Here is a 25,800-nt window from a genome sequence, read left to right as displayed (position 1 = left end):
TACCATTATTCCCTCACATTCTTCAAAATGGCGGCTATTGACCGAATTGTTAATGTTTGTCAGTTTGTCAAATTTGCATAAATTTTTTTTTCAATCTGTTTAATTGTGTTTAATTTACACTTTATTGTTAAATCAAAACTTTATAGTGAAAAATAACGATATATTGAAAGATTTCAATTATTAAAGTACATCACAACAGTCCACAATGGATTCCATTCCACGGACTCACGAAGGTAAGAATTTAAACCATTTTTCTTTTGAACACAGCATTTCCAAAAACAACAACGTTTCTTTTTTTTGGTTTCCTCTAATTTTTGCAAGCAATTTATCATTTATTTCAAACTAAAAGTCATTTAATATTTACATGATAGTGAAACAATTATTTTCATATTTTCTATTAAATATATAATCTCAAACGCTATAAAATTTTCATCATGAAGAAATGAAAAATTCAACTTCCTATTTAGCGTGAAACAAAAATTTTGTAATTTTAAAATTATTTATATAATTAGAGAGTAATTTTTATTAATTTTAAATGAAAATAAATTAATAACTTGTCAATAAAAAAAAAAAAAAAAATTATAGAAAAACATAACCTAAAAATGTGATAATCGATTCTTTTGTGATGCAAAGTTCTCAATTTTTATTCAAATAACCTTTCTTTTTCCCTTTTGTTTAGAATTAAAATTGATCTAAAGTGAGAAATAATGTTTTTTCAAATTATTTCAGACATCGAAGCACAAATTCGTGAATTCCAGTCGAGAAAAAAGGAAATTGTCAATCAGAGAGATCATGAAAATGACATTACAATGGGAGGCGAAATTGACCAAGTCGGTTTGGGAACGACTGGATTTTACGATACAGACATTTATGACAAAGCCAATAGATTCGATAACATGAAATATTCAACAACAGTTGTTGAAGATGAAATGGAGGTAAAAATTTTTAAATTGCAAATGTTTTTTTTTTTTTTTTAAACTAAATAAATTATTCCCTTTTTGTTTTAATTTTATTGATTTATTTTTCTCCATAAAGTTATTATTAAATGATAATTTTGCAAATAATAAAACTATAAAAGTGAAAATTTGCACTTGGGGCATTTCATGGGAAATTTTCAATTCAAAATTTTTTTTTTTCTCCGAAACATTTTTTTTTTTGAAATCTATATATGAAAAATAAGGAAATACGTATTTTTTTTTTTTTTTTTATTTGATGAAAATGAAGGAAGTTATGATTTTTTGAAATTTAACGTCAACGAAGGAAGTGTGTTTTTGGAACATTTTTTTAATCTATTGTACTAATAAATTAAAAATTATACAAATGAACAAATTTCATATATAGTATAATTTTTAATTTATTAGTACAATAGATTAAAAAAATGTTCCAAAAACACACTTCCTTCGTTGACGTTAAATTTCAAAAAATCATACTTCCTTTATTTTCATCAAATAAAAAAATAAAAAAAAAATACGTATTTCCTTATTTTTTATTTATTTATTTATTTACATATATATACGGGCAATGCCCTTTCGTACAAGAGTACTAAAGTATATAAAAAAAAAAAAAAGAACATAAGAAAAATGACAGTGCGAAACAATGTTTTGTTATTTCTCAAGCATTATCAAAAATTTTAGAGCGTAGCTTACATACAAATTTACTTAAAGAAATACCATAAAAATCAAGGTTGTTATGGTACTCATTAGCTTCTCTTGTTATCCTATTTATAACAGAATTTATTACATAGTTTGTTCTTTGAAAAGACTGTCTGAACAGAGTTGGATTTCTGGTTGGTCTAAAAGGTCTTCATATAGATTTCAAAAAAAAATGTTTCGCACAACAAAACTGAAGTACGCAACGTTTATGATAAACAACTTTTAAAGAAAAAATTTTTTAAAATGAAAAATTCTATAATTTTTTACCTAAAAAATATTTCTTGTAGTTTTCATTAATCAACAAATTATAAAAAAAATACTTTATAGGCAAAAAATTATAGAATTTTTATTTAAAAAAATTATTTCTTAAAAAATCGTTTATCATAAATGTTGCGTACTTCAGCTTCGTTCTAACAAAAAAAAAATTTTTTAATGAAAATTTCCCATAGAATGCCCCATTTATAAATAATAAAATATTATTTTATTTTCCTTCCTCATTGACGAAGTATTGTAATATCAAAAAATTTCAAATTCGTATTTTTTCACTTATTTTTACGTTTTTTAACACAAAAAATCCAGGCCTCGGATTATACGACTTTTTCGACTATTTCCGACTTTTTTTCAAAAATACGACTTTTTTCGACTTATTTTAATAAAATGCGACTATTTCGACTTTTTTTACATTTTTTAAAAAAAAATTTGTAAATAAAATATATTTTTTTTAGTATAAAATGCAGATCTTCAGATTTTCTTTATTTCAATTATTTAACAAATTTTTAACTAAAATTTTTTACTAAATCAATTATTTTTAATAATTTTAATGAAATTCATCACAAATTCAATTATTTCAAATTATTTTTCAATTAAAATTTTTATGAAATTTAACAATTGTTTATAATTTTAAAAAAATATCAAAAAAAATTACCAAAATTTTTTAATTCAAAATCACAAATCAATTCAATATCAAATAAAATTCAATTATTTTAAAAAATTTCAATTTGAAATCAAATAAAAGTCAATAATTTTTAAAAATTTTAATTTAAAATTAATTATTATCAAAATTATCAATCAAAAATCAATTAAAATTAAATTATTATCCAACATTTCAATTAATATTCAATTATTTCCCAAAATAATTGGAAAAATTCAATTATTTTCAAAATTTTCAATCAAAAACCAACTAAAATTAAATTATTATCCAAAATTTTAATTTAAATTCAATTATTTTCCAAATTTTCAATTCAACATTAATTATTATCAAAATTTTCAATCAAAAATCAATTAAAATTAAATTATTATTCAAAATTTCAATTAAAATTCAATTATTTCCCAAAATAATTGGAAATTTTTCAAAAATTCAAAAATTTGAATTTAAAAGCTTCTAAAATTTAATTTTTTTTAAATTTTTTGAAATTTTATAATTTCAATTATAACTCTAAGGAAATTCAATTATCTGAAACCATTTTTCAATTAAAAATGGTTTTCAAATTATTGTATTTTTGTCTGCAATTTCTAATAAATTTTTTTTTGAAATCATCCAAAATTTTTTATTAAAAATCACTTGAAGTTCAATTAATTTCAAAAATCTCAATTGTAAATCTTTGAATATTTAATTAAATTTAAAAAATGTTATCTAAAATTATTTGATAAATTATTTTTAGTTCTGTAAAATTTAATTATTGTCTGAAAATTAACAAAATCTTTTGAAATTCAATTATTTCTAAAAATTTCAACTTTAACCCTTCCAAAAGTATTATTATTAAAAAAAAAAGATTTATTTAAAAATCTGTAAAATATTCTAGTTAAAATAAAAAAAATCGACTTTTTCGACTTTTTTGTGCCTTTAAGTCGATCCGAGGCCTGAAAACGTCATTTTTAGAAAATAATAATTTATTAAATGTTTAATGTACTTAAACTTGACAGTAATTTTTTTAAATATTTAATTATCATCTGAAATAAAATGTGTTTATAATAAAAAGATTAGAAGTTCTTAATAAGTTCAAAAGAAAATAAATTATTTTTTAAAATTTAGTTTCTTTTTAGAGTAATGTATAAAATTAATAATGTTTTTTCATTCTCAGGATGATGATTATGACTCGTCAACATTCAGCAAAAATAGACCTGGTTACACAGCTCCCGCTTCAGTACTCAATGATGTTTCTCGAGTGAGTTTACCTTTTCATTTATTTAAAAATAAATTTGTACTAACTTTCTTTTATAATTTTAAAAAATTTCAATTAATTATTTATTCAGGGTTCGTACGGAACTTGAAAATCATAAAAACAGTATGGAATTTTAAAAAGTTTCTGAATATCATGAAAAAGCTCTGAAATTTTTTAGTTTCTCAAATCTTCAAGTTCAAACCATTTTTTGAAATAAAAAAAAAAATTCTTTAAATTTAAATATAAATTCTCAAAACTGTCAAAATGTAAAAAAAAAAGATGACAAAAAGTTAATTATACATATTTCCCCGCGGTCACATTATTAGATTATAATTGGGTTACTAAATATTTATTGTAGTGTTCCATATACAAAAATAAAAATAGATAAAGCTTTAAGGATTAGTTATGTTAATTTTGTAATCAGATATTTAAAAAAAATTACTATTTTCAATGTATTTATAAATTTTGTTAATTTATTCTTAAATAATTAATGTTTTGTTTTTTTAACATTCTTGTGTTCTTTTTAAATAAAACTTTCTTGCAAGGAAGAATTTTTCAAAAAATTGAATTTTAAAAAGATTTATTACCAGTTAAATTTTAATCGGTTACATCATTTAATTTATTATTCTATTTTATAAACAAAATTTTTTTTAATAAATTAAAATTTTTTTAATCTACACAAATTAATCGTCAGAATCATGAGAAAAACGTAGAAAAAAATTGCCGATGAAAAATAATAGAAATTATTTTTAAAAAATTGTAATTTTTCATAATTTTGAATTCTATTAAAAAATTAATTAACTCAATCAATTCATTATATTTCACCTAAAGTCGTTGCGCCTTATTTTTAGAAAAATTTTATAACTCGTAATAATCTTTTTTTTTTTTACATTCGCTTAATTTATTTTTGATAATTTTTTAACGTTTTCAAATCTGTAAATTAAATCTAAAAATGATTATAAAAGGTTACGTAAAAATTAGAATTAAATTTTATTTTTAAAAAATATTTTATATTATGGTTTAAAGTTATCAGTATAAAATTCTTGAAGCTTAATATTAAGTACATTCAATGTACTTTCATATGATATTCTGACTTTTTAATTTTATATTGCAGAAATATGAAAATATTCTTTTTATTAAAATTGTTTTTCAGGAAATTCTTAAAATTTTATTTATTTTTACAAAGCAGAGAAAATTCTCGATTTTATTTCTCAAATTTTCGTTTATATAATTTACTAAAAAAAATTAATTTTTCTTATCCGTTTTTTTTTTTTTTTTTTTGTTTCCAGAGCCAGAAGGATTACGATCCTTTTGCAGAACGACGAACAGCGAAAATAATTGAGAGAGAAGATGATTACAGACAAAAGAGACGTCTCATGAAAATTTCACCTGAACGAGTTGATCCTTTTGCTGAAGGTTGGTATTGTTTTTTTAAAGTTTTCTTTTTGTTATAAGAAAGGTAAACGTACTTTTATTTGTATTTTAAGAATGAACTAAAATTGAGCTCTCTAGAAATTAAATTTTATTTTACAAAAATTAAATCAATTATAGAAATTATTTATTTTATTTTCTAAACAAAAATTTTCAAATACAAAAATTATTTTATCTAGGGGCTCAATTTTATATTATTTTTTATAATACATAAAGCATCGAGAAAAATGTTTCATTAATTTGATATTAATTGGAAAGTACAAATGAAGAAAAAAAAGTGAAATATTATTTTTAAAAAAAAATTAATTTTTTTATTAATGAACTATTTAAATTTAAAAATTTTGTCGCAAAATGTATAATTACTTTCTTTAATATTTACTTCATTTGGAAATAATGAAACGTTTACTTTAAATTTAAACACAAGGGAAATTTTCATTTAAAGAAAATATCTTCAACAGATATGAAAATAGAAAATTTCTCATTGATGTTTATTGTGTTCTTTTGTTTGTCTTTAAAAATTGTTGCTCTTTTTGAAAAATCTTTTTTTTAGTTTCAAATCATTATTAGGAAATGCTTAATTCTAAACTGCAATTTTATTTTAAGACGAAAGGAAAAAAATTTATTCATTCACTATTAGCTTTGCTCTTTCATATTTTTCTTCGCTATTTTCTGTTTAATTTTTTTTTTTTTTTGCCGATTAATAATGTAAATATTCCTTTTTTTAACAGCTGTCATTTTACAATTTATATATTTAATTTTATTTCGATTCATTTTCAACATATGGAATGTGTATCGAAACAATATTAATAATAATACAACACATGCGGACATTTAGATTTTGTCACTCACCCACACATTTTATAGAAAAGAAAAAGAAAACACTGCCTGATAATATAGTTGAGAATTTTTTAATACCAGAATATTGTTTATGATTGATGATTTTTTTTTTTTTGTAAGTCTGGATTGAATGGAAAAGTATGAATGCGTTTCGTTCGAGCTCATACTAATGTTACCGTTTTTTTCCAATCTTAGTGGCGGTCTGCACATTTGGAATCATCAACTTACCCTGGGTACTATAAATCAAAGGTCAAAACGATACTGAGATGTAAAAAAAGCCCTATTCTAAAAACCTGCTTAGAATAATGATAAGCCAAAAGTAGCAACACTTAAAATTATTTGAAATGTGCTTTTTATTTTTACAAATTTCTTTTATTTAATAATCAAGCTTTATAGAAATTAATCCAAAAGATATAATTTAAAAAAAAAAAAAAAAAATTCCATTAATTTTTGAAAAAAATATTCATAGTGTTTCTAAGCCATTAAAATTTTCAAAAATAATAAATTTTTTTAATTCGATAGATGCCATTAAAATTTTGCAATTTTGAAGAACCACCTTGTTTAAAAAAGTGATATATTCACTTATAGAAAACTAAACTAAAATATATTTTTATTCAAGACAAAAAAAAATGATTAAAATATTTGCTAGAATAAAATAATTTAAAAAATAATTTTGTTTTTAACTAATTTTTTGAAAATAATGAAAATTTTATTTTTATTTCTAAAAAGCTTGTTGGTTTACATTTTTAATCTTTCTTTTAAATGCAAATTAAAAATAAAAACATTATTTTAATCTTTGTAGAAATAAAAAATTTTAATACAAATTTTCTTACAAATACAAAATTTTTTATGAAAATTTACCTATATAGATAAAAATTAATGTAAATAAAAAATACTTACCAAATACGATTTATCTAATCATTCCAGAAATAATTTTGCAACTATTCGAAAAAAAAAAAATCGGATACTATGTTTTCAGATTTATTATGATTATTATTATTTTTTTTTAATATCAAAAAAGAAAAAAAAATATCGACGATTTTTGGCTTATCATGCAGGTTTTTTTAGAGAACGTGTTTCTTTCAAATGAATAGAATGAATGGTCTGAATGCAAATATTATTAATAACAAGAATGAGTTGATTTTTAGATGGCTAAAGTATTTTTCGATGTGGAAGAGATGAGCAGGACAATGCTCTCCGTATGGCAACAAATCTCCACGTACGTATGATACACTGCTAGCTATTGACGAATCACTCCTACCTGCAATTTTTAATGTTTTTTTTTTTTTTTTTGTTTTTCATTATTTATTTATTTTTTTTACCTCTTTTTTTGCTTTCTCAAAGAGAAAGCTTTTTTTCTCAATAAATATTGAAAAGAAAAAAATTTTTTTTAAAACAATTTCTGAAAATTTTTCAAGAAATAAAAAATAAATTTTTTCTCCTCATCATGCAGGTAGAATAATGCAGAGAGTGATCTCAATAGTTTTCTTAGAATATATTTTCAATATATATATATACAATATATTCTAAGAAGCAAAAAAAGGAAATACTTTTTTTGAAGTGGATTAGGTTCATCAACAATTCAATTATAGAATTATAAATACTCATTGAATCAAGTAAACTAACTGTTGCGCTTTGCGTGACATTTGATTCATGGTTGCAGGTGGGAAAACTCCTGATGTCGGCTCCAGGACTTACACCGAAATTATGAGAGAACAGCAACTCAAAGGCGAAGAAACAGAGGTGAAGAATCAATTTTTTTTTTTATTTTACTGATAAGTTATTTAATTTTAAAAAAAAATTACAATTTGGGAATGCCTAATTTACAAAGAAATAAATTTTATATTTTAAAAGGTATCACAGTTATTCCTCTTTTATTCAATTATTAATGTCCACTGTTTTTTTTTTTTTTTAAGTTTATGAAAATGTGAATATATTGATTTATTATAAATATTAAAATTTATTCTTTTTTTTTCCCAGATAAGAAGAAAATTGGTTGAAAAGGCTCGAGATGGCACGTTAAAATCAAATGGTGAAGCAAAAGCGGCACCGAAAAAACGTGGTCGATGGGATCAAACTGACGATGCTCCGACTCCGAAAAAATCAACAAGCACTGCAGCAACACCAACATCTTGGGACAATGCAGACGTAAGATATTTATTTTTGTTCATTAAGAATGATTATTGAAAATCTAAATTTTTGTATGAAATTCTTTTCTCAATTATTGCAAATTTTGAAAAATCGAAATTATAAAATACTTATATATTATTTAAATTAATAATCTTGAAAATCGAAAATTTAATTTACTGTAAATTTTATTGAAAATATAAGTTTTTACTGTAGATCTACTTTTAGAAATTTTTAAAGGTTTATTTATTTTCACAAATAGCAGGCCTCGGATTATACGATTTTTTCGAGTTTTTCCGACTTATTTTAATAAAATGCAACATTTTTTAAATTTAAAAAAAAAAAAAAATTTTAACAAAATACAAATTATTTTTAGTATACAATGCAGATCTTTTTAAAATCTTCTTTATTTCAATTATTTAACAAATTTTGAACTAAAATTCTTCACTAAATTAATTATTTTTAATAATTTTCGTGAAATTCTTCACAAATTCAATTATCTTAAACTATTTTTCAATTCAAATTTTTATGAAATTTAATAATTGTTTATAATTTTAAAAAAAAGTAGCATATAAAAGTACCAAAAATTTTTAATTCAAAATCACTTGAAATTTAATTATTTGCAAAAATTTCTATTATTTTTAATTATTTTTGTAATATTCTTCGAAAATTCAATTATCTCAAAGCATTTTTCAATTAAAAACTTTTGGAATTGAATCATTGTATGTGATTTCTAATAAATTCTTCATGAACAGAAATCACTAAAAATTTCTCTTATTATAAATTATTTTCTGAAATTTAACACAATCTTTTGAAATTCAATTATTTTCAAAAATTTCAAATTAAAAGCTTCTAAAATTTAATTATTTCTAAAATTTTCCATCTAAAAATTTTTTTTTTAATAATTTCAATTATAACTCTCCTGAAATTCAATTATTTTTAATGATTTTTATAATATTCTACGAAAATTCAACTATCTAAAACCATTTTTCGCTTAAAAAGTTTTCAAATTGTATTTTTGTCTGAAATTTCTAATAAATTTTGTAGTGAAATGATCAAAAATTTAAAATTGAAAATCACTTGAAGTTCAATTAATTTCAAAAATCTAAATTGTAAATCTTTGAAAATTCAATTAATTTTAAAAAATTTTATCTAAAATTATTTGATAAATTATTTTTAGTTCTGTAAAATTTAATTATTGTCTGAAAATTAATAAAATCTTTTGAAATTCAATTATTTCTAAAAAAATTTCAACTTTAACTCTTCCAAAATTATTATTTGAAAAAAATTTTTATTTAAAAATCTGTAAAACATTATTAAGTATTGCCTGAAATTTTTTTACCATCAAAACTAAAAAAAAAAACTATGAGAAAATTTTTAATTTGAATAAATTGCTTAAATTAGACTTCAAAAAATTTTGAAAATTTTCTTACAATTAGTTTGATTCTGAAATATTCGAAATAAATTTTTTATGATAATATTTTTATAGAATTATTCTTATTACAGCATTAATAAAATGAATTTAATATGAAATAACATTAGTTATTTAAATTAAACTATTCATTAACCAATTAAATTTTGTTAAAATAAAAAAAATCTACTAAAACGATCCGAGGCCTGAAATATGGATTTCAATTTTCGTTCTTATTTTAAAAAATTATTAATTGATTAGAAAAGATTAGAAAGTTCATTGAAAAGATTTTCCCTCAAATTTATTTTTATAATATAATTATATTTATCTTAATTTTAAGAGTACTTTAATAGAAAAAAATTTAAATTATAAAATTATAAAAATAAAGCTGTGAAAGTCATATGAAACCATATGAAATGTGTTTGTGTTTTAATTTTTTTTTTAATTCTATAAACTTTCTGCTTCTTTTAGGCAACCCCTGCTACTATCAGATGGGATGAAACTCCAGGACATGGAAAAGGTGGCGAAACTCCTGGTGCAACGCCTGGTGTTAGTACACGAATGTGGGATGCAACACCTGGACACGCGACTCCTGGTGCTGTAACTCCTGGACGAGAAACTCCCTCACATGAAAAATTATCGAGTCGCAGAAATCGTTGGGATGAAACGCCAAAAACCGAGCGAGGTAACAAATTTTTATAGTTTCTACATTGAAAGTGGATTTTGAAAAAAATTTATTTAAAATTATTTTAATCTAATAAAAAATATATTTTTTTTTTTACTAAAAATGAATTTGCTTTTTTCAACAGAGACACCGGGTCACGGTAGCGGTTGGGCCGAAACCCCAAGAACCGATCGTGTTGCCGGTGATTTAATTCAAGAAACTCCAACGCCATCGGCAAGTAAACGACGCAGTAGATGGGATGAAACACCATCGAATCAAACTCCCGGTTCAATGACGCCACAAACACCGGCAACGCCAATGACAACACCACATCAATCGTCAATATTGACACCAAGTGGAGTGACGCCAACTGGTCCAAAAGCAATGGGAATGGCAACGCCAACGCCCGGTCATTTAATGTCAATGACACCCGAACAATTGCAGGCATATCGTTGGGAACGTGAAATTGATGAGCGCAATAAACCATTGACTGACGATGAACTTGATTCAATGTTTCCACCTGGCTATAAAGTATTACAAGTGCCAGCCGGTTATATTCCAATACGTACACCAGCGAGAAAATTGACGGCAACACCAACGCCAATTGCCGGTACACCGCAAGGTTTCTTTATGCAAACTGAAGACAGAAATGCAAAATATATGGATAATCAACCGAAGGGAAATTTACCATTTATGAAACCTGAGGATGCGCAATATTTTGATAAATTATTGGTTGATGTCGATGAGGAGACATTGAGTCCAGAAGATCAAAAGGAAAGGAAAATAATGAAATTGTTGTTGAAAATTAAAAATGGCACACCACCAATGCGTAAAGCTGCACTTCGACAAATTACCGATAAGGCACGTGAATTTGGCGCTGGTCCACTTTTTAATCAAATTCTACCGCTTCTTATGTCGCCGACACTTGAGGATCAGGAGAGACATCTTCTTGTTAAAGTTATTGATAGAATTCTCTATAAATTGGATGATTTAGTCAGGCCGTATGTTCACAAGGTTTGTAATTTATTTTATTACTTTTTTTATTTTGAAACTTAATTTCCATTTAACAAAATTTTTTATTTAACCAAATAAATGGAATTTTAATTTGACTGCAATTTTCATTAAACAGAATTTTTTATTTAAATAAAAATTTGAACCAATGAGTTTTAGAAAATTTTTAAATTATTTTAAGAAATATTAGGGATAGGTTTTTTTTTTTAATAGCCAAAAAATTATTTTTTTAACGACAAAATTATTAATACAGGGTAGCCACAAGTCAATAAATAAATCAAATAAATCAATAAATCTAAATTAAAATTAGTTGAAACATTTATTGATTAAAATTGTAATTGATCGATATTTAAATTCATTCTAATTCTAATCAATTTTGACCCACTTAAATTTAAATTATCAAAGGAGGTTATATTTTTTTTTTGTTTCATCATTTGGATCCTATAAATATGGAAGGTGGTCAAAAAAAGAAAATTTTAATTTTTGATCATTTTAGAATTTTTTATTTTTTGAAAAAATTAAAATTTTTAAAAATTCATACGAGAGATTTTTAAGAATCATTAAAAAAGTGGGGAAAAAATTTATCAAAAGAAAATAGTAAAAATTGTGAAAGAAGTAAAATTAAAAATTTTTTAAGACTTTAAATTCTAAACTGGTAAAAAATAATTATTTTTTATTTTTGACCATTTTGTTTGTTTTTAAAACCCAAATGATGCAACAAAAAAAAATAAATATATAAGTAACCTCGTTTGATAATTTAAATTTAAGGGGGTCAAAAAATTAGTTGTGGCGTCCCCCCCCTTAACATTTTTAATCACATGCAAATAAAATCAATCGAAACTTAAATTTCACGAAATTTCAATCTATCTAAAGATTAATCGATTTAAGTACAAATTTATCCAAATTTTAATTAATTTAAGTTTCAAATTATTCGAATTTCACTAATTCCAAATTTTAATTGATTTAAGTATTAAATTATCCAAATTTTAATTAATTATGTCAAATTATTCGAATTTTAATTTATTTAAATTTAAATTGATTTAAGTTCTAAATTATTGAAATTTCAATTTACCAAAATTTCGAGTGATTTAAGTTTCAGTTTATCATTCAAAATTGAATTTACCCAAATTTTAAACTATTAATCCAATGCAATCAGTTTTTTGTCATCTATTTTCGATAAATAATTATTTGATACTATTTTTAAGAAAAAAATTACTGCGATCCCTGTTTTAGTGAAAGAAGTGAAATATGGTAGGAAAACGAATTTTGTTATGTCAGGAAATTAAAATTTTTGTTGTTGTCTACTCTGTTTTAATTGAAAATAATTTTTATTCAACCCGAATGCAATTTTCATTTAATGGAATTTGATTTTCAATTTTGTTCAATTTTTATCACAATTTCATGAGGACATTATTTTTTTTATTTCAGATTTTAGTCGTCATTGAACCATTATTGATTGACGAGGATTACTATGCTCGTGTTGAAGGCAGAGAAATAATTTCAAATTTAGCAAAAGCTGCTGGTTTAGCGACAATGATTTCCACAATGAGACCCGATATTGACAATATTGATGAATATGTGCGTAATACAACGGCAAGAGCATTTGCTGTTGTTGCATCGGCATTGGGAATTCCATCTTTATTACCATTTTTGAAAGCCGTTTGTCGCAGTAAAAAATCATGGCAAGCACGTCACACGGGTATTAAAATTGTTCAACAAATTGCCATTTTAATGGGTTGTGCAATTTTACCACATTTAAAGAGTTTAGTGGAAATTATTGAACATGGTTTAGTTGATGAACAACAAAAAGTACGTACAATCACGGCATTGGCTATTGCTGCATTGGCAGAAGCAGCAACACCATATGGTATCGAGAGTTTTGATTCAGTTTTAAAACCACTTTGGAAAGGTATACGAACACATCGTGGAAAAGGTCTTGCCGCCTTTTTAAAAGCCATTGGTTATCTCATTCCACTTATGGACGCTGAATATGCCAATTATTATACTCGTGAAGTAATGTTGATTCTTATTCGAGAATTCCAGTCGCCCGATGAGGAAATGAAGAAAATTGTCCTAAAGGTAGGAATGCATTTTTTTTTTATATTGTAGAAAAAAAAATTGTTAAATAATTTTTTTTTTTATTTTTATTTTTCATTTATTTAACAAACATATACGGGCAACAGCCCTTGAGATACATGAGTATAGTAACAAATAATAAGCGTGCTATGATAAAATTATTCATTATTATTTAGTAACAAGCCACGTAATCTCGAGCAAAATATATTTTTGCTTGGTTCAAAAAAATCAATATCATTGGAAATATCATTCGCTTCAATACATATTCTACTAAGGACTGAATTTTTACCATAGTTTGTTCTGTGTATAGGTACACGAAATAATTGATAATGACGAAGTGCAACAGATGGAACATAAAGATTAATTTTAGACACAACTTCAGAACAGTTTAGTAGGCCTTGTAATATTTTGTAAAAGAATACTAAATCAGAATACAGAAAGCGAGCAGAAATTTCCGGTATATTTTTCAAAAAATGCATAAATAGTAGTATTTTGTAAAGTATATATTTTTTTTTTATCGAAATTTTATTTTATTAAATTTACTTGTATTTTTATAAGTTTAACAAAATGTGCCGAAAGTTTCAAAACGTTCGAAACTTTAGGTACATTAAATTTAAATATTTGATTGAATTTTTACTTTGAATAATTTTTATATAACGAAAATTCCATTTAACAGAAACTCTATATCAAACGAAATTTTATTTAGCCGAAATTAGGTATATTTAATTTTTTTAATTGTCGGTTTTTCTTTAATTAAACAGACTTATATTTAACTGAATTTTCAACAATTTTTTGTTCAAATAGAAATTATTTTTTATTTTTTAAATAAATTTTTATAATTTTTTTGTATTACGTACTATTTTCATTTATCAGGATTTCTATTTGATAGAATTTATTTGTTATCGAATTTAAAAAATTTAAAAATTTCTATTTATTTTTCTATTTAGTTTCCAAACTATGAACTGAGGATAAAGTAGATCATCAATATTTGTGATAAATTTAAGGCCGTTCAACCCCTTAACATAACCTCAAAGTAAAAAATCGATTTTATCGCGCCAAATAAAACTAATTAAAATTAATTTTATTAAATTTTGAAACATCCATAGTATTAGTTGTATAATTTGCAGAAAAAAATATTTCAACCTTAAAGTTTTTGTCAAATAATAATTATTTAACATTTTTTATGATTTTTGTTTAAAATTAATGAACAATTGTAATTTTTATTCAATTTTTATAAACAAAAGCTCATTTTTTTTTCTTTAAAAGATTTTTGACAATATTGTTTGTTGTTGTTTTGTATAAAAAATATACATATAAAAAAAAAATTTCTTTATTAATTTTTAATCAAAATATTATTTAACAAAAATCAACAAACAAAATTGTAAAGTATCAGTCAAAAATGTAAAATAAAAATTGGAGAAAAATTAAAATTGTTTACTAATTTTATGCAAAAAAAAAAAATAACACAAAAAGTTAAAAAATTATTATTTAACAACTGAAAATAATTTTTTTTTTTAAATTGTTCAACTGAATATTCCAAATTTTGGTGAAATCAATTTTAATTATAGTTTTGTTATTAAAAATAATTTCTGTTTGTGGTTATGTCAATGGATTCAACATTTTTAAATTCATATATGAAAAAATTTTAATTTTCCTTTACAAATTAATTATCTACTTTATTTGCTAATTGATAAATAAATTTTTTTTATTTTACTCTAAAAAATCGAATAAATTCAGGGTGTCTACTAGTCCTGGAAGTCCTGGAAATGTCCTGGAATTTTAATTCAGATTTTTAGTAGACACCCTAAAATTGCAGTTCCAGAATGAAACTGTTTTGACAAGAATAATATAAATCGAAAAAAATTTGCGAAATAGGAAAAACTTTCCTTTTTGCTATATCATCAGTAATATTTTTTTCTTTTCAATCGAGAATAGTCGAAAAAATCTTAGGTATACTTAATATTTTTTAATTTTTATTATTAAATTGTCCACTTTTCTATGAAATATTTTTTTTAAAGAATGTGGGAAAATTTTATTCTTGATACACTCCTGTATCATGTGTTAACCTCGACCGCATTCAAACTCTCCCCCCTCTCACATTTTGCACTCTATCTATAAATACACGAACGCGTCTCTTTCGTATTACGATCGAATCTCCATGGATTGGAGCTTTGTTGGCATCCATTGTTTGCATTGCAACAAAACTCTTAAACAATATACTCGACAACGAAGAATTTATTATCATTTGATTGTGTTTTGAAGAACAAAAAAAAAAAATGTTGGCAAGAAAGAAAAAACATTTTTTAACGTACGAAGAACAACATGAAGTTATAAAAAAACTTAAATCTGGTATCTCAAATGAAACAATTGTACATGAATATGGAATAAGTATGTCAACGTGTTGTCGTTTATTGAGTCGTGAATCAAAATTATTGCAAAAACTTCACAATAATCATGAAACAAGAAGAAAAAAAACATCAAAAACAAGTAGCTATGAATGTTTAGATGACGCTGTTTTAATTTGGTTTCAACAGGCCAGAGACAGAGGCAAACCAATTAATGGGCCAATTCTTCAGGAAAAGGCTCTTGCTTTAAGTAAAAAATTTTCGTTTTCTCCAAAATTTAAAGTAAGTACATTGCACAAAGAAAAAAAAACAGTAAATTTTCAAAAATTTTAAGATTCAACGTTTTGACATAACCTCAAACTAAAAAGTTGCTTTTAAGAATATAATTAAAATATTGCTTTCATCGGATTTTTCATTCCAGTTTTAGGCATGGAAATAGGAAAAAAAAATTCAAAATTTTGATTTTTAAAAAGTATATTTTAGTTAATAATTAACAAAAAAAACACGAGCCAAAAGTTTTAAACGTTCAAATGAACGAAATTTTTTTGCAACTTCTTTAATTACGAATTTTAGTACAAAATATCGTTTTAAATAATTAAAAAAAAAAGTTATTTAATTTAATAATTGTTTGATTTATTGTTTTTTATTTTACATTGACATCATAATTTTTTAATAATTTATAGATTGAAAAAAATATTTCCTTCATTTTGAATGTTCAAAACTTTTGGCTCATATAAACTGAAAAATTTTAATTTTTAAATTTCATTCAATTTTAAAACATAAATATTGTCATATCTTTGACAATTATTAATGAAATAATTTGAGAATTGATATCTTAACACATTGAAGTATAGAAAAAAGGATAACTTAATAACAATGCTTGTAGTCATAATTTGTTTAATAATTTTTTATTGTTATTTAAGGAACTATCGATAATAAGTAAAATAATTATATTTTAAAACAATGAATAATATAAAATTAATTTCTTTTAATGATATTGATTATTCTTTTGAATTAACTTTATTTATTAAACTGAAAATTTCTTTGGAATTATTTTGCGTTTTTTTTTAATAATTATTACTAATAATATTTTTATTTCATTGTAATAAAAATTAAAAATATTTAAAAATATAATATATTTAATAAAAATTTAGATACAATAAATATACATATTAAATTTTTTTTTTTTTAATAATGTTGTTAATTAATTTTTTATTAATTGTTCATAATTTTAAACAATTTAATTAATAATATTATTAAAATAACTAATAATATTATTTAGAAGTAATGGGAAGATGATGTTTTCACGCCCTGCGAGTAATAAGACTACTCTTCGTGGCGACGTGATATCCGGCTGCACGCGTTTCCTTAAAAATAGAATATTTTTTAAACTATATTTAATAAATCGCATTGGAAATTTACAAAAAAAAAAAAATTTATTATACATTGATAAACAAATGTCTCACTGGAAGTTCTTGAAACTCGGAATTTCCCCGCAGACTTTTTGTCGGAAAAGGTGAGAAAACATGATTATCGATAGTTCCTTAAATAACAATTAAAAATTATTAAACAAATTATGATTACGAGCATTATCCTTTTCTCTATTCTTCAATGTGTTAGGATATCAATTCTCAAGTGATTATTAACTAAAATATTCGTTCTACGAAAAAATTTCAAAGGAAAAAAAGATGCGCCTTAATATTTTATACAAAGGTAGTACTTTTTAAAAATCAAAATTTTGAAATTTTTTTTTTCCTATTTCTATGCCTAAAACTAGAATGAAATTATCCATTCCGAGCGAAAAGCGAGTTCTTCTTCCGAGCAGCTCAATTGAAAAAATTTAAAAATGAAAAAAAAATTATTTCTGTTAAATTTGTTGAATAACAAATATTTAATTATTTGTTTAAAGTAAGTAAACAATTATAATTTTTATTCATTCTTCATTTAACTCCTTAAAAGGTTTTTTTCTGTTTTTTTTTAAATTTTGTTAAAAAGTTATTGAACGAATAAAAATTAAATTTCGGTTAAAAAATATTAAAAAAATTTTTCGTTCAATACCTTTTGAACAAAATATTGTTCAACAATAAAATTCAATAAATAAAATTGTAAATTGTCTTTCAAAGAGTTAAATAAAAATTGGATAAAGATTATAAATGTTTAGTAACTGTAAACAAAAAGTTAAATAATTGTTATTAATTGTGTATTTAAAATCGTAATTTTGAATCATTTAATATTTTTTTGGTTAAAAATTGAAAGATTAAACATTTTTTCGGTAAATATTCAAATTAAAAATTTGTGAATGTGTAAAATTTTTAAATTTGGTGATTATTTTTTTTTTTTAGGGAAGCAATGGTTGGTTGAGAAATTTTAAGCGGCGTCACGGTATTAAATCTTATGATTTTGAATGTAAAGAAGATTTAACATGGATTTTAGCAGAGAAAATTGCTACAGAAAATTTATATTTGGAAAATATTTATAATGCTGATGAATGTGGAATTAATTGGCAAGCATTGATCTCCTTTGGTCAACAAGAGATAAATGAAATGAATAATAAAAATGAATCTTGTGACAAAATGACAATGTTATTTTGTACCAATGCCACTGGCACTAATAAAATTCCACTGTTGACAATTTCCAAAGCAGAATCATCAGAATGTTTTCTAAAAAATTCAATAACTCAAAAATTTGAAATAAATCGTCTCCAATATTTGTCTGATTTTAATAATGTCATTTATACACAGCAAAATGATTCGTTAATGGATAAAGACATATTTTTGCTTTGGTAATTTAATTCTATTTTTATATTAATATAATGAAATGAAAATAATTAATAATTTTCTAATGAAAATAATAATATTTAGGTACAAGGAAATATTTATTCCACATGTTGTTGATCATCGAAAAAAATGTGGAATTATTGGAAAAGTAATTTTAATATTGGACAATGCACCCATACATTTATCTTTAAAAATTCTCAATGCAGTGAATAAAGATTTTGAAGTTTTATATTTACCAGCAAATGTACCGGCAATGATTCAACCCATGAATCGTGATTTAATGATATTTTTCAAAAAACAATGCAAAATGAAATTATTGGAAAATGCATTATTTCACAATGAAGGGGTAGAAGAGTTTTTGAAAAATTTCAATATTTTTCTTATTGGCCTACGTCTTATTAGTGAAACGTGGAATGAATTAAAAATAACAACACTTCGAAAAGTTTGGAAACCACTTGTAGGTGATTCATGCATTACTGATGATCCATTATTTATTGATCAATCGAAGAATGATGATACAATAGAATTACATGAATCATTAAATTTTCCTTATGAAATTGGCGATAAATTTGTTAAAATTTTAATTGAATTAAATTCTTCATTGAAAATGACAAAAGAAGAACTTGTCATGTGGTTTGAAACAAATGACACTGATTGTGGTTGGCAACCATTGTCAGACGATGATATTGTACATTTTATAAATAGCGAAAAATTAACAATTATGAAAAAATGTAATAATAAGAGTGATAAAAATAGTGGAAATAAATTCGAAACTATCAAATTGAATCAAATGGATTGTGATGATGATGACGACGATGAAGAAATTGAAATTGAATCTATAAGTATTAAATCGGAACAAATTGACAATAATGAACGATATGAATATGCCGAATTTGAACAAATTAATGACAATGTTGATAATTCTAATGATAATGTCACAATTAAAAATGAATGTGAAAATATTACATTGGAAAAAATTGTTAATTATGAAAAAAATGAAAATCGATTGGAAATTATGGAATCGAAAGAAATAACAGTATCAGAGGCATTAGATTGTTTTATGAAATTTAAAAAATGGTCAGAAACTTGTAAACAATTTTCAAAGTTACATCTTGTTTGTATTGAAGAAATTCAGAATATTATAATTGAAGAGAAAAGAATTTCTTTCTAAAAAAATATATAGTTAGTAATGTATATAATATTGTATGTAAAATAATTGAAAATATAAATTTATTTTTAAATACTATTTCATGAAAAATTGTATTTTCTAAAAATCGATTTATAAGAAACTATAAATTAGATAATTAATTTTTTTCTTTATTTATTGAGATACAATCAATTTATATAACTATTTATTTATGAAATTTGTAAATTTTGTCAATCAAATTATTTGAAAACATTAATTACGCCGATAATATAAAAAAAATTTCATAGTTAAAAAAAGTTTGTTAAATTAAAATTTGTAAAAAAAATTTGTAATTTACATAATTGTTTTTTAAGTTTTAAGAAATTTGCTTTAAAGTTGAATATTAAGTATTCTTTAATAAAAATTCAATTTCTTCTCGAGAAAGAATAAAAATACAGGATTCTGAGTGTATGATTTTTTCGACTATTTTCGACTTTAAAAAAAAAACGACTTATTTTTTAAATTCAAGTGGCATTTTATAATTAAAATTAAAATAGTAGTATTTTAATTTTATTGTCGCTTAAAGGAAAACAGTTATAATTATTAATTTATTCTAAAATTAACAAATCTACAAAGTAAAATTACAATTCCTTTTATAATATATGCAGGTACATTTTACAAATTTTTTTTCTTTTACCTTTTTCACATTTTTTTGATAAAAATATGTAATTTTTTTTTATAAATATTTTGAAATATATTCTTAAATTTTGGATCCACTGTTCAAATTAACGCATTCAAGATCAAGATTTGTGCAACGAAAGTAACAAAAAAAAAAGTAAATTGAAATTAATTCTAAAATGGAACTTTTCTTAAAGCCAAAGTCATTGGTTTTTGAAATTTTTTTTTTTGTGAAATCATTAATAAATTAGAAGTTTTTTTCCATTTGTTTAAAATGTTTTTTTTTCAAAAATTCTACCAAAAATCTGAATTAGAATAATTTTCATAAATTAAACTTTTATTTTATTATTGATTAAAAAATATACCTAATGCGATTTAAATCAACTTTCTTTTACGAATTAATTGGATCCAATCCCAGAAAATTCAAATTTATTCGTGAAAGAATAAAAAAATATTAATAAAAAATCGTTTCAATTTGTGTTCTAAAAAAATGTAAAATCAATCATTATTTTAAAAACACCTCACTTAGAAAATAATTATTATTGATATTTATTTAAAATGCTTCAATTTACAATTTAATTTATGTGTACAAATTTCAATTTTATAGGTAGTTAAACAGTGTTGCGGAACAGATGGTGTGGAAGCTCAATATATAAAAGATGAAATTCTTCCACATTTCTTCAAGAATTTCTGGAATCATAGAATGGCACTTGATAGAAGGAACTACAGACAGGTGAGATAATTTTTTCTAATAATCTCATTTTAATAATTTTATAATCCATTGCGATTGTATTTTCATAATTTAATGTTTTTTTGTATATATATATATATTAAATTTTCGTTTTTAATTAAATTTTACAAAAATAATAATAATTTGATTTTATTTTGAATTTTTTTTTTTTTCATTTAGTTGGTTGACACAACAGTTGAAATTGCCAATAAAGTTGGTGCGCAAGAAATTATTAATCGAGTTGTGGATGATTTGAAAGATGAAAATGAACAATATCGAAAAATGGTTATGGAAACAATTGAGAAAATTATGGGAAATTTAGGTGCAACGGATGTTGACGATCGTCTTGAGGAACAACTTATTGATGGTATTTTATACGCTTTCCAGGAACAAACTACCGAGGTAAATTAATAATTCTTAAATTATTATCTATTTTTATTAGCAATTTTTTTTTTCATAAATTTTATCATATTTTCTCAATTTTGATTAACAATCATAAAAATATTAAATTTAAATATTTACATTTATAATAAAAAAACAAGATTAAAAATTTTTGTTAAATTCATTTTGTTTTTAGCTAATTAATTATTTATTATTTTACGTATGTTTATTATTATTTTCAGTAATAATATAATAAAAATAAGAAATTTATTTAAATAATTAAATTTTTTAATTTAATAAAAATTTAAATGCAATAATAATTAATAATAATAATAACAATAGTGATTGTAAATTAATGGATAATAAAATTAAACAGGATGTAGTTATGCTTAATGGATTTGGTACAATTGTGAATACATTGAACACAAGAGTAAAGGCGTATCTTCCTCAAATTTGTGGTACAATTTTGTGGAGGTTGAATAATAAATCAGCTAAAGTTCGTCAACAAGCTGCCGATCTTATATCTCGAATTGCTGTCGTCATGAAAACATGTGAAGAGGTAAAAAATTGAGCAAATTATTTTTATTCTAAATTTAAATAAAAATTTATTCTGCTTTTTATATGAAAAAAAATTTTCCATTTTTTTTCCGAAAATTTGTGATCAAAAAAAAGTTCTTTTTTATTTTTTTAACTTTTTAGAAATCGATAATAATAATGTGTTGAATGATTATTGATTTCAGGAAAAATTAATGGGACACTTGGGTGTCGTTCTCTATGAATATTTAGGTGAAGAATATCCGGAAGTATTAGGAAGTATTTTGGGAGCACTTAAAGCAATTGTCAATGTCATTGGCATGACCAAAATGACGCCACCAATTAAAGACTTACTACCGAGATTAACACCTATTTTGAAAAACAGACACGAAAAGGTTTATATAAAGATTTCTTTTATATTAGTAAATTTAAAAAAAAAATTATTTCAAATCAGTCAATAACGAATTGGTGTGAAATATAATTTTTTGTTTAAAAAAAAAAAAAAAATGATTTTAATTTTTTAACTCCTTTATTTTAACAGGTACAAGAAAATTGTATTGATTTAGTTGGTAGGATAGCAGATCGAGGACCTGAATATGTCTCGGCAAGAGAATGGATGAGAATTTGTTTCGAACTTTTGGAATTGTTGAAGGCACATAAAAAAGCAATTAGACGTGCCACTGTCAATACATTTGGTTATATTGCAAAAGCCATTGGACCACATGATGTTTTGGCAACATTATTGAATAATTTAAAAGTTCAAGAACGTCAAAATCGTGTTTGTACAACGGTGGCAATTGCCATTGTTGCCGAAACATGCAGTCCATTTACAGTTTTACCTGCATTAATGAATGAATATCGAGTACCTGAGTTAAACGTTCAAAATGGCGTTCTCAAGTCATTGTCATTTTTATTTGAATATATTGGAGAAATGGGTAAAGATTATATTTACGCAGTCAGTCCATTACTTGAAGATGCACTCATGGACAGGTGAGTTCATTTCTTATTATTGCTTCCTCATGGATAATACCAGAAATAAAATTCTTTTTTTTTTTTTTTTTGTTCTTTATTTATCTTTTTCGACTTCAGGAATCCCAAAAATTTCGTATTATTTTATTTATTATTTAAGAAAAAACTGTTTTTTACTCAAAACTTGAAAAAAAAATTGTTAAATAAAATTGTCTTTAATTTTATGGATAATATAAAAAAAATCAAAGAAAATTTGATGGCAAATTATAATAACAAACATGAAGAAAAAAATATTCATAATTAATAAAATTTTAATTTATATATGTAAACTTTGTTCAAAAACAAAATGATATTATTTTATTTATACAAGTTTTTTTTAGTTGATAAAGTTAAAAATACTTTTTTTTTTTCTTTCAGAGATTTGGTACACAGACAAACAGCATGCGCTGCAATTAAACACATGGCTCTTGGTGTTTATGGTTTTGGATGCGAGGATGCATTAATACATTTATTAAATCATGTTTGGCCAAATGTTTTTGAAACATCGCCACATTTAGTTCAGGCATTCATGGACGCTGTCGATGGTCTGCGAGTTGCACTTGGTCCAATAAAAATATTACAATACACACTTCAGGTAAGAAATTTTACAAAAATTTAATTTTTATTTTATTCTTTTAATTTAAGAATAATTTTTTTTTTCAAATTTTTCAACTGGTACATATTGCGAAATCAATAAAAACTACAAAAAAAATATTGATATCAATTTTATTAAACAATTGAAACGTGAATTTTCACGATAAAAAAAAATTTTTTTTTTTCTTTCTTTTTTTCAGGGTCTATTTCATCCAGCACGAAAAGTTCGTGATGTTTATTGGAAAATTTACAATTCTCTCTATATTGGAGGACAAGACGCATTGGTCGCTGGTTATCCGCGAATTATGAACGATCCAAAGAATCAGTATATTAGATACGAATTGGATTACGTTTTATAAACGATAAAATTTGTACAATACCACAATAAGTTATTTCCCTCTTTTTTTTTTTTTTTTTTTTTTTTTTTTAAATCTAGAACTATTTTGTTATTTTTATTTTTCATAATAGGTATAATCAATTATCTAAAATGAAAAAAAAAAAACAAAAATAAGAGAAAAATATTGGCGCACATTTCCTTATATTTTAACAATTTTTCGACTTGTTATACTTGACCTGAGCATTAATACATAATGTCAATAAATAATAACGAAATAAAATAAAGAAAAGTGAGAAATAAAATTGAAACGCTTTAATGAAAAAAAAAAATTAACTTTTATTGTTTACGATCAAAAATATTAAAATCTTATACGAAGAAATTCTTGATGAACCGATTTTTTTTTTGAATCTTAAAGAAATCACAGGTAAGTTTATAATTCAATTATTATTTAACCCTTTGAAGCATACATTTTTCTTTAACAGGAATTTATCTTTGAAGTGCATTATAGGGGGTTTTGAGAATCGCTGATTACGAATCCGATGTCAGCTTTTCAAAATTCAAAATGGCGGATCCAATATAGCGGACAATTTTGTTAAAATTGATCAAATTGATCACAGACACACACACACACAAAAGCTCCATTTTGAATTATAAAAATCCAAAGTCATTTTCATAAACAGCGACATCAAAAACACCGTAGTAACAAGTTTTAAGCAAATCCGATCAATTCTTCATTTTTTCATCCGCCATATTGGATCCGCCATTTTGAATTTTGATAATCCAACATCATATTCGTAACGAGCGACCCAAAAACCCCCCGAGTAACAAGTTTCAAGCCATTCCTATAAATTTTTCATTTTCTTATCCGCAAAGGGTTAATATCTTTTTTATTTATCAAAATTTTATATAAAAGGCATTCTATAGGGTGATTTTTATGTTGCGAACCCCCTAAACATTTTTTTTTTAATTTCACTTTATTTTTTTTTTTAAAAAAAGGAAAAAAATAAGATGGCGTTGTACAAAAAAAATGTCGTTCATTTGAACGTTCAAAATTTTTGGCTCATGGTTTAATTACTCCAAAATAATTGAAATCTCACTTGAATTTGCACTTTATTGAAATTCATAACGTCGAATTTTTATTTAAAGACGTTTCAATACAAACAAAATTTAGAATAATTGAGAATTCTAACAGTAAAAATGAGTTCTAAATAATAAATTCCAGCAATTAAAAAGTAGGTTAAAAACATTGCAGGAAAAATTAGTTATAAAATATTTTGTTGAAGAATATTGAACGGTCTCTGAAATTCTTTAGGAAGGACAAATCTTTAATAATAATAATAACTTTGTGCTTTCTGCCATCTGACGGCGGCAGGACGTAATGAACTTGTTATTATATAAAGGTGATTTTATACCTCCAGTATTTTAATCAAGCAAATGGCTGGATTGAATTTTCACGGTTGTATCACTAAATTTCATTGGCTGTGACAAAAAATTCCATTTCCACCGTGAAAATTCAATTCAGCCGATTGTTTGACCCAGAGATGGGTAAATGTAACAAACTCGAGGTTTTCTACGTATGTTACATGGTTTGTTACAGAGGTAAAATACGTATGTTACCCCTCACTACCGAAAAATGCATTGTGTAACAAAATTTTGAAGTATTATACGTATGTAACATATGGTAACAAACTATGTAATATACGTGAAGTATGTTACCTACCCATCACTGGTTTGACCAAAATACTGGAGGTATAAAAGCACCTTTACTTTCCTACTTTTCGTTTTACAATCGCGTTTTTGGGATCTGAAATACTGCGATACGCCATCTGGTGAGAGCCTTGTTGTGGTGACCATGTTTTCATTCCGTGTTTCTCTAACATATACAAAAGAAAGAGATAAAAAACCAAGATGGTTGTCAC

The 25,800-nt window shown here is 23.6% G+C and overlaps 2 protein-coding genes across 3 annotated transcripts; both read left to right on the top strand.

Moving 5' to 3' along the window:
- Positions 1 to 18: 18 nt before the first annotated feature.
- On the top strand, positions 19 to 23,969 carry LOC127277626 (splicing factor 3B subunit 1). Of its 2 annotated transcripts, XM_051298914.1 has the most exons (16): positions 19 to 233; positions 730 to 935; positions 3,734 to 3,817; positions 5,104 to 5,230; positions 7,746 to 7,825; positions 8,063 to 8,230; positions 10,092 to 10,305; positions 10,430 to 11,298; positions 12,724 to 13,374; positions 20,905 to 21,030; positions 21,208 to 21,429; positions 21,785 to 21,967; positions 22,149 to 22,337; positions 22,484 to 22,932; positions 23,329 to 23,545; positions 23,745 to 23,969. In XM_051298914.1, exons 1-16 carry the CDS (start codon positions 206 to 208, stop codon positions 23,901 to 23,903), a joined length of 3,972 nt encoding a protein of 1,323 aa, XP_051154871.1. In that variant the 5' UTR covers positions 19 to 205; the 3' UTR covers positions 23,904 to 23,969. The 2 variants fall into 2 exon arrangements, with proteins under 2 accessions (XP_051154871.1, XP_051154872.1); XM_051298915.1 differs by lacking the exons at positions 19 to 233; positions 730 to 935; positions 3,734 to 3,817; positions 5,104 to 5,230 and adding exons at positions 5,896 to 6,331; positions 7,231 to 7,301.
- Positions 15,259 to 19,739, top strand: LOC127277627 (jerky protein homolog-like). Its single transcript, XM_051298916.1, has 3 exons — positions 15,259 to 15,998; positions 18,059 to 18,498; positions 18,578 to 19,739. The coding sequence occupies exons 1-3, from the start codon at positions 15,648 to 15,650 to the stop codon at positions 19,662 to 19,664; spliced, it is 1,878 nt and encodes a 625-aa protein (XP_051154873.1). The 5' UTR covers positions 15,259 to 15,647; the 3' UTR covers positions 19,665 to 19,739.
- Positions 23,970 to 25,800: the final 1,831 nt, after the last annotated feature.

The sequence above is a fragment of the Leptopilina boulardi genome, unplaced genomic scaffold, assembly GCF_019393585.1.
Source record: "Leptopilina boulardi isolate dan_hultmark-lab unplaced genomic scaffold, ZJU_Lbou_2.1 LbouV2_172, whole genome shotgun sequence".
Lineage (NCBI taxonomy): Eukaryota > Metazoa > Arthropoda > Insecta > Hymenoptera > Figitidae > Leptopilina > Leptopilina boulardi.
This window is presented reverse-complemented; position numbering and strand designations above follow the sequence as displayed.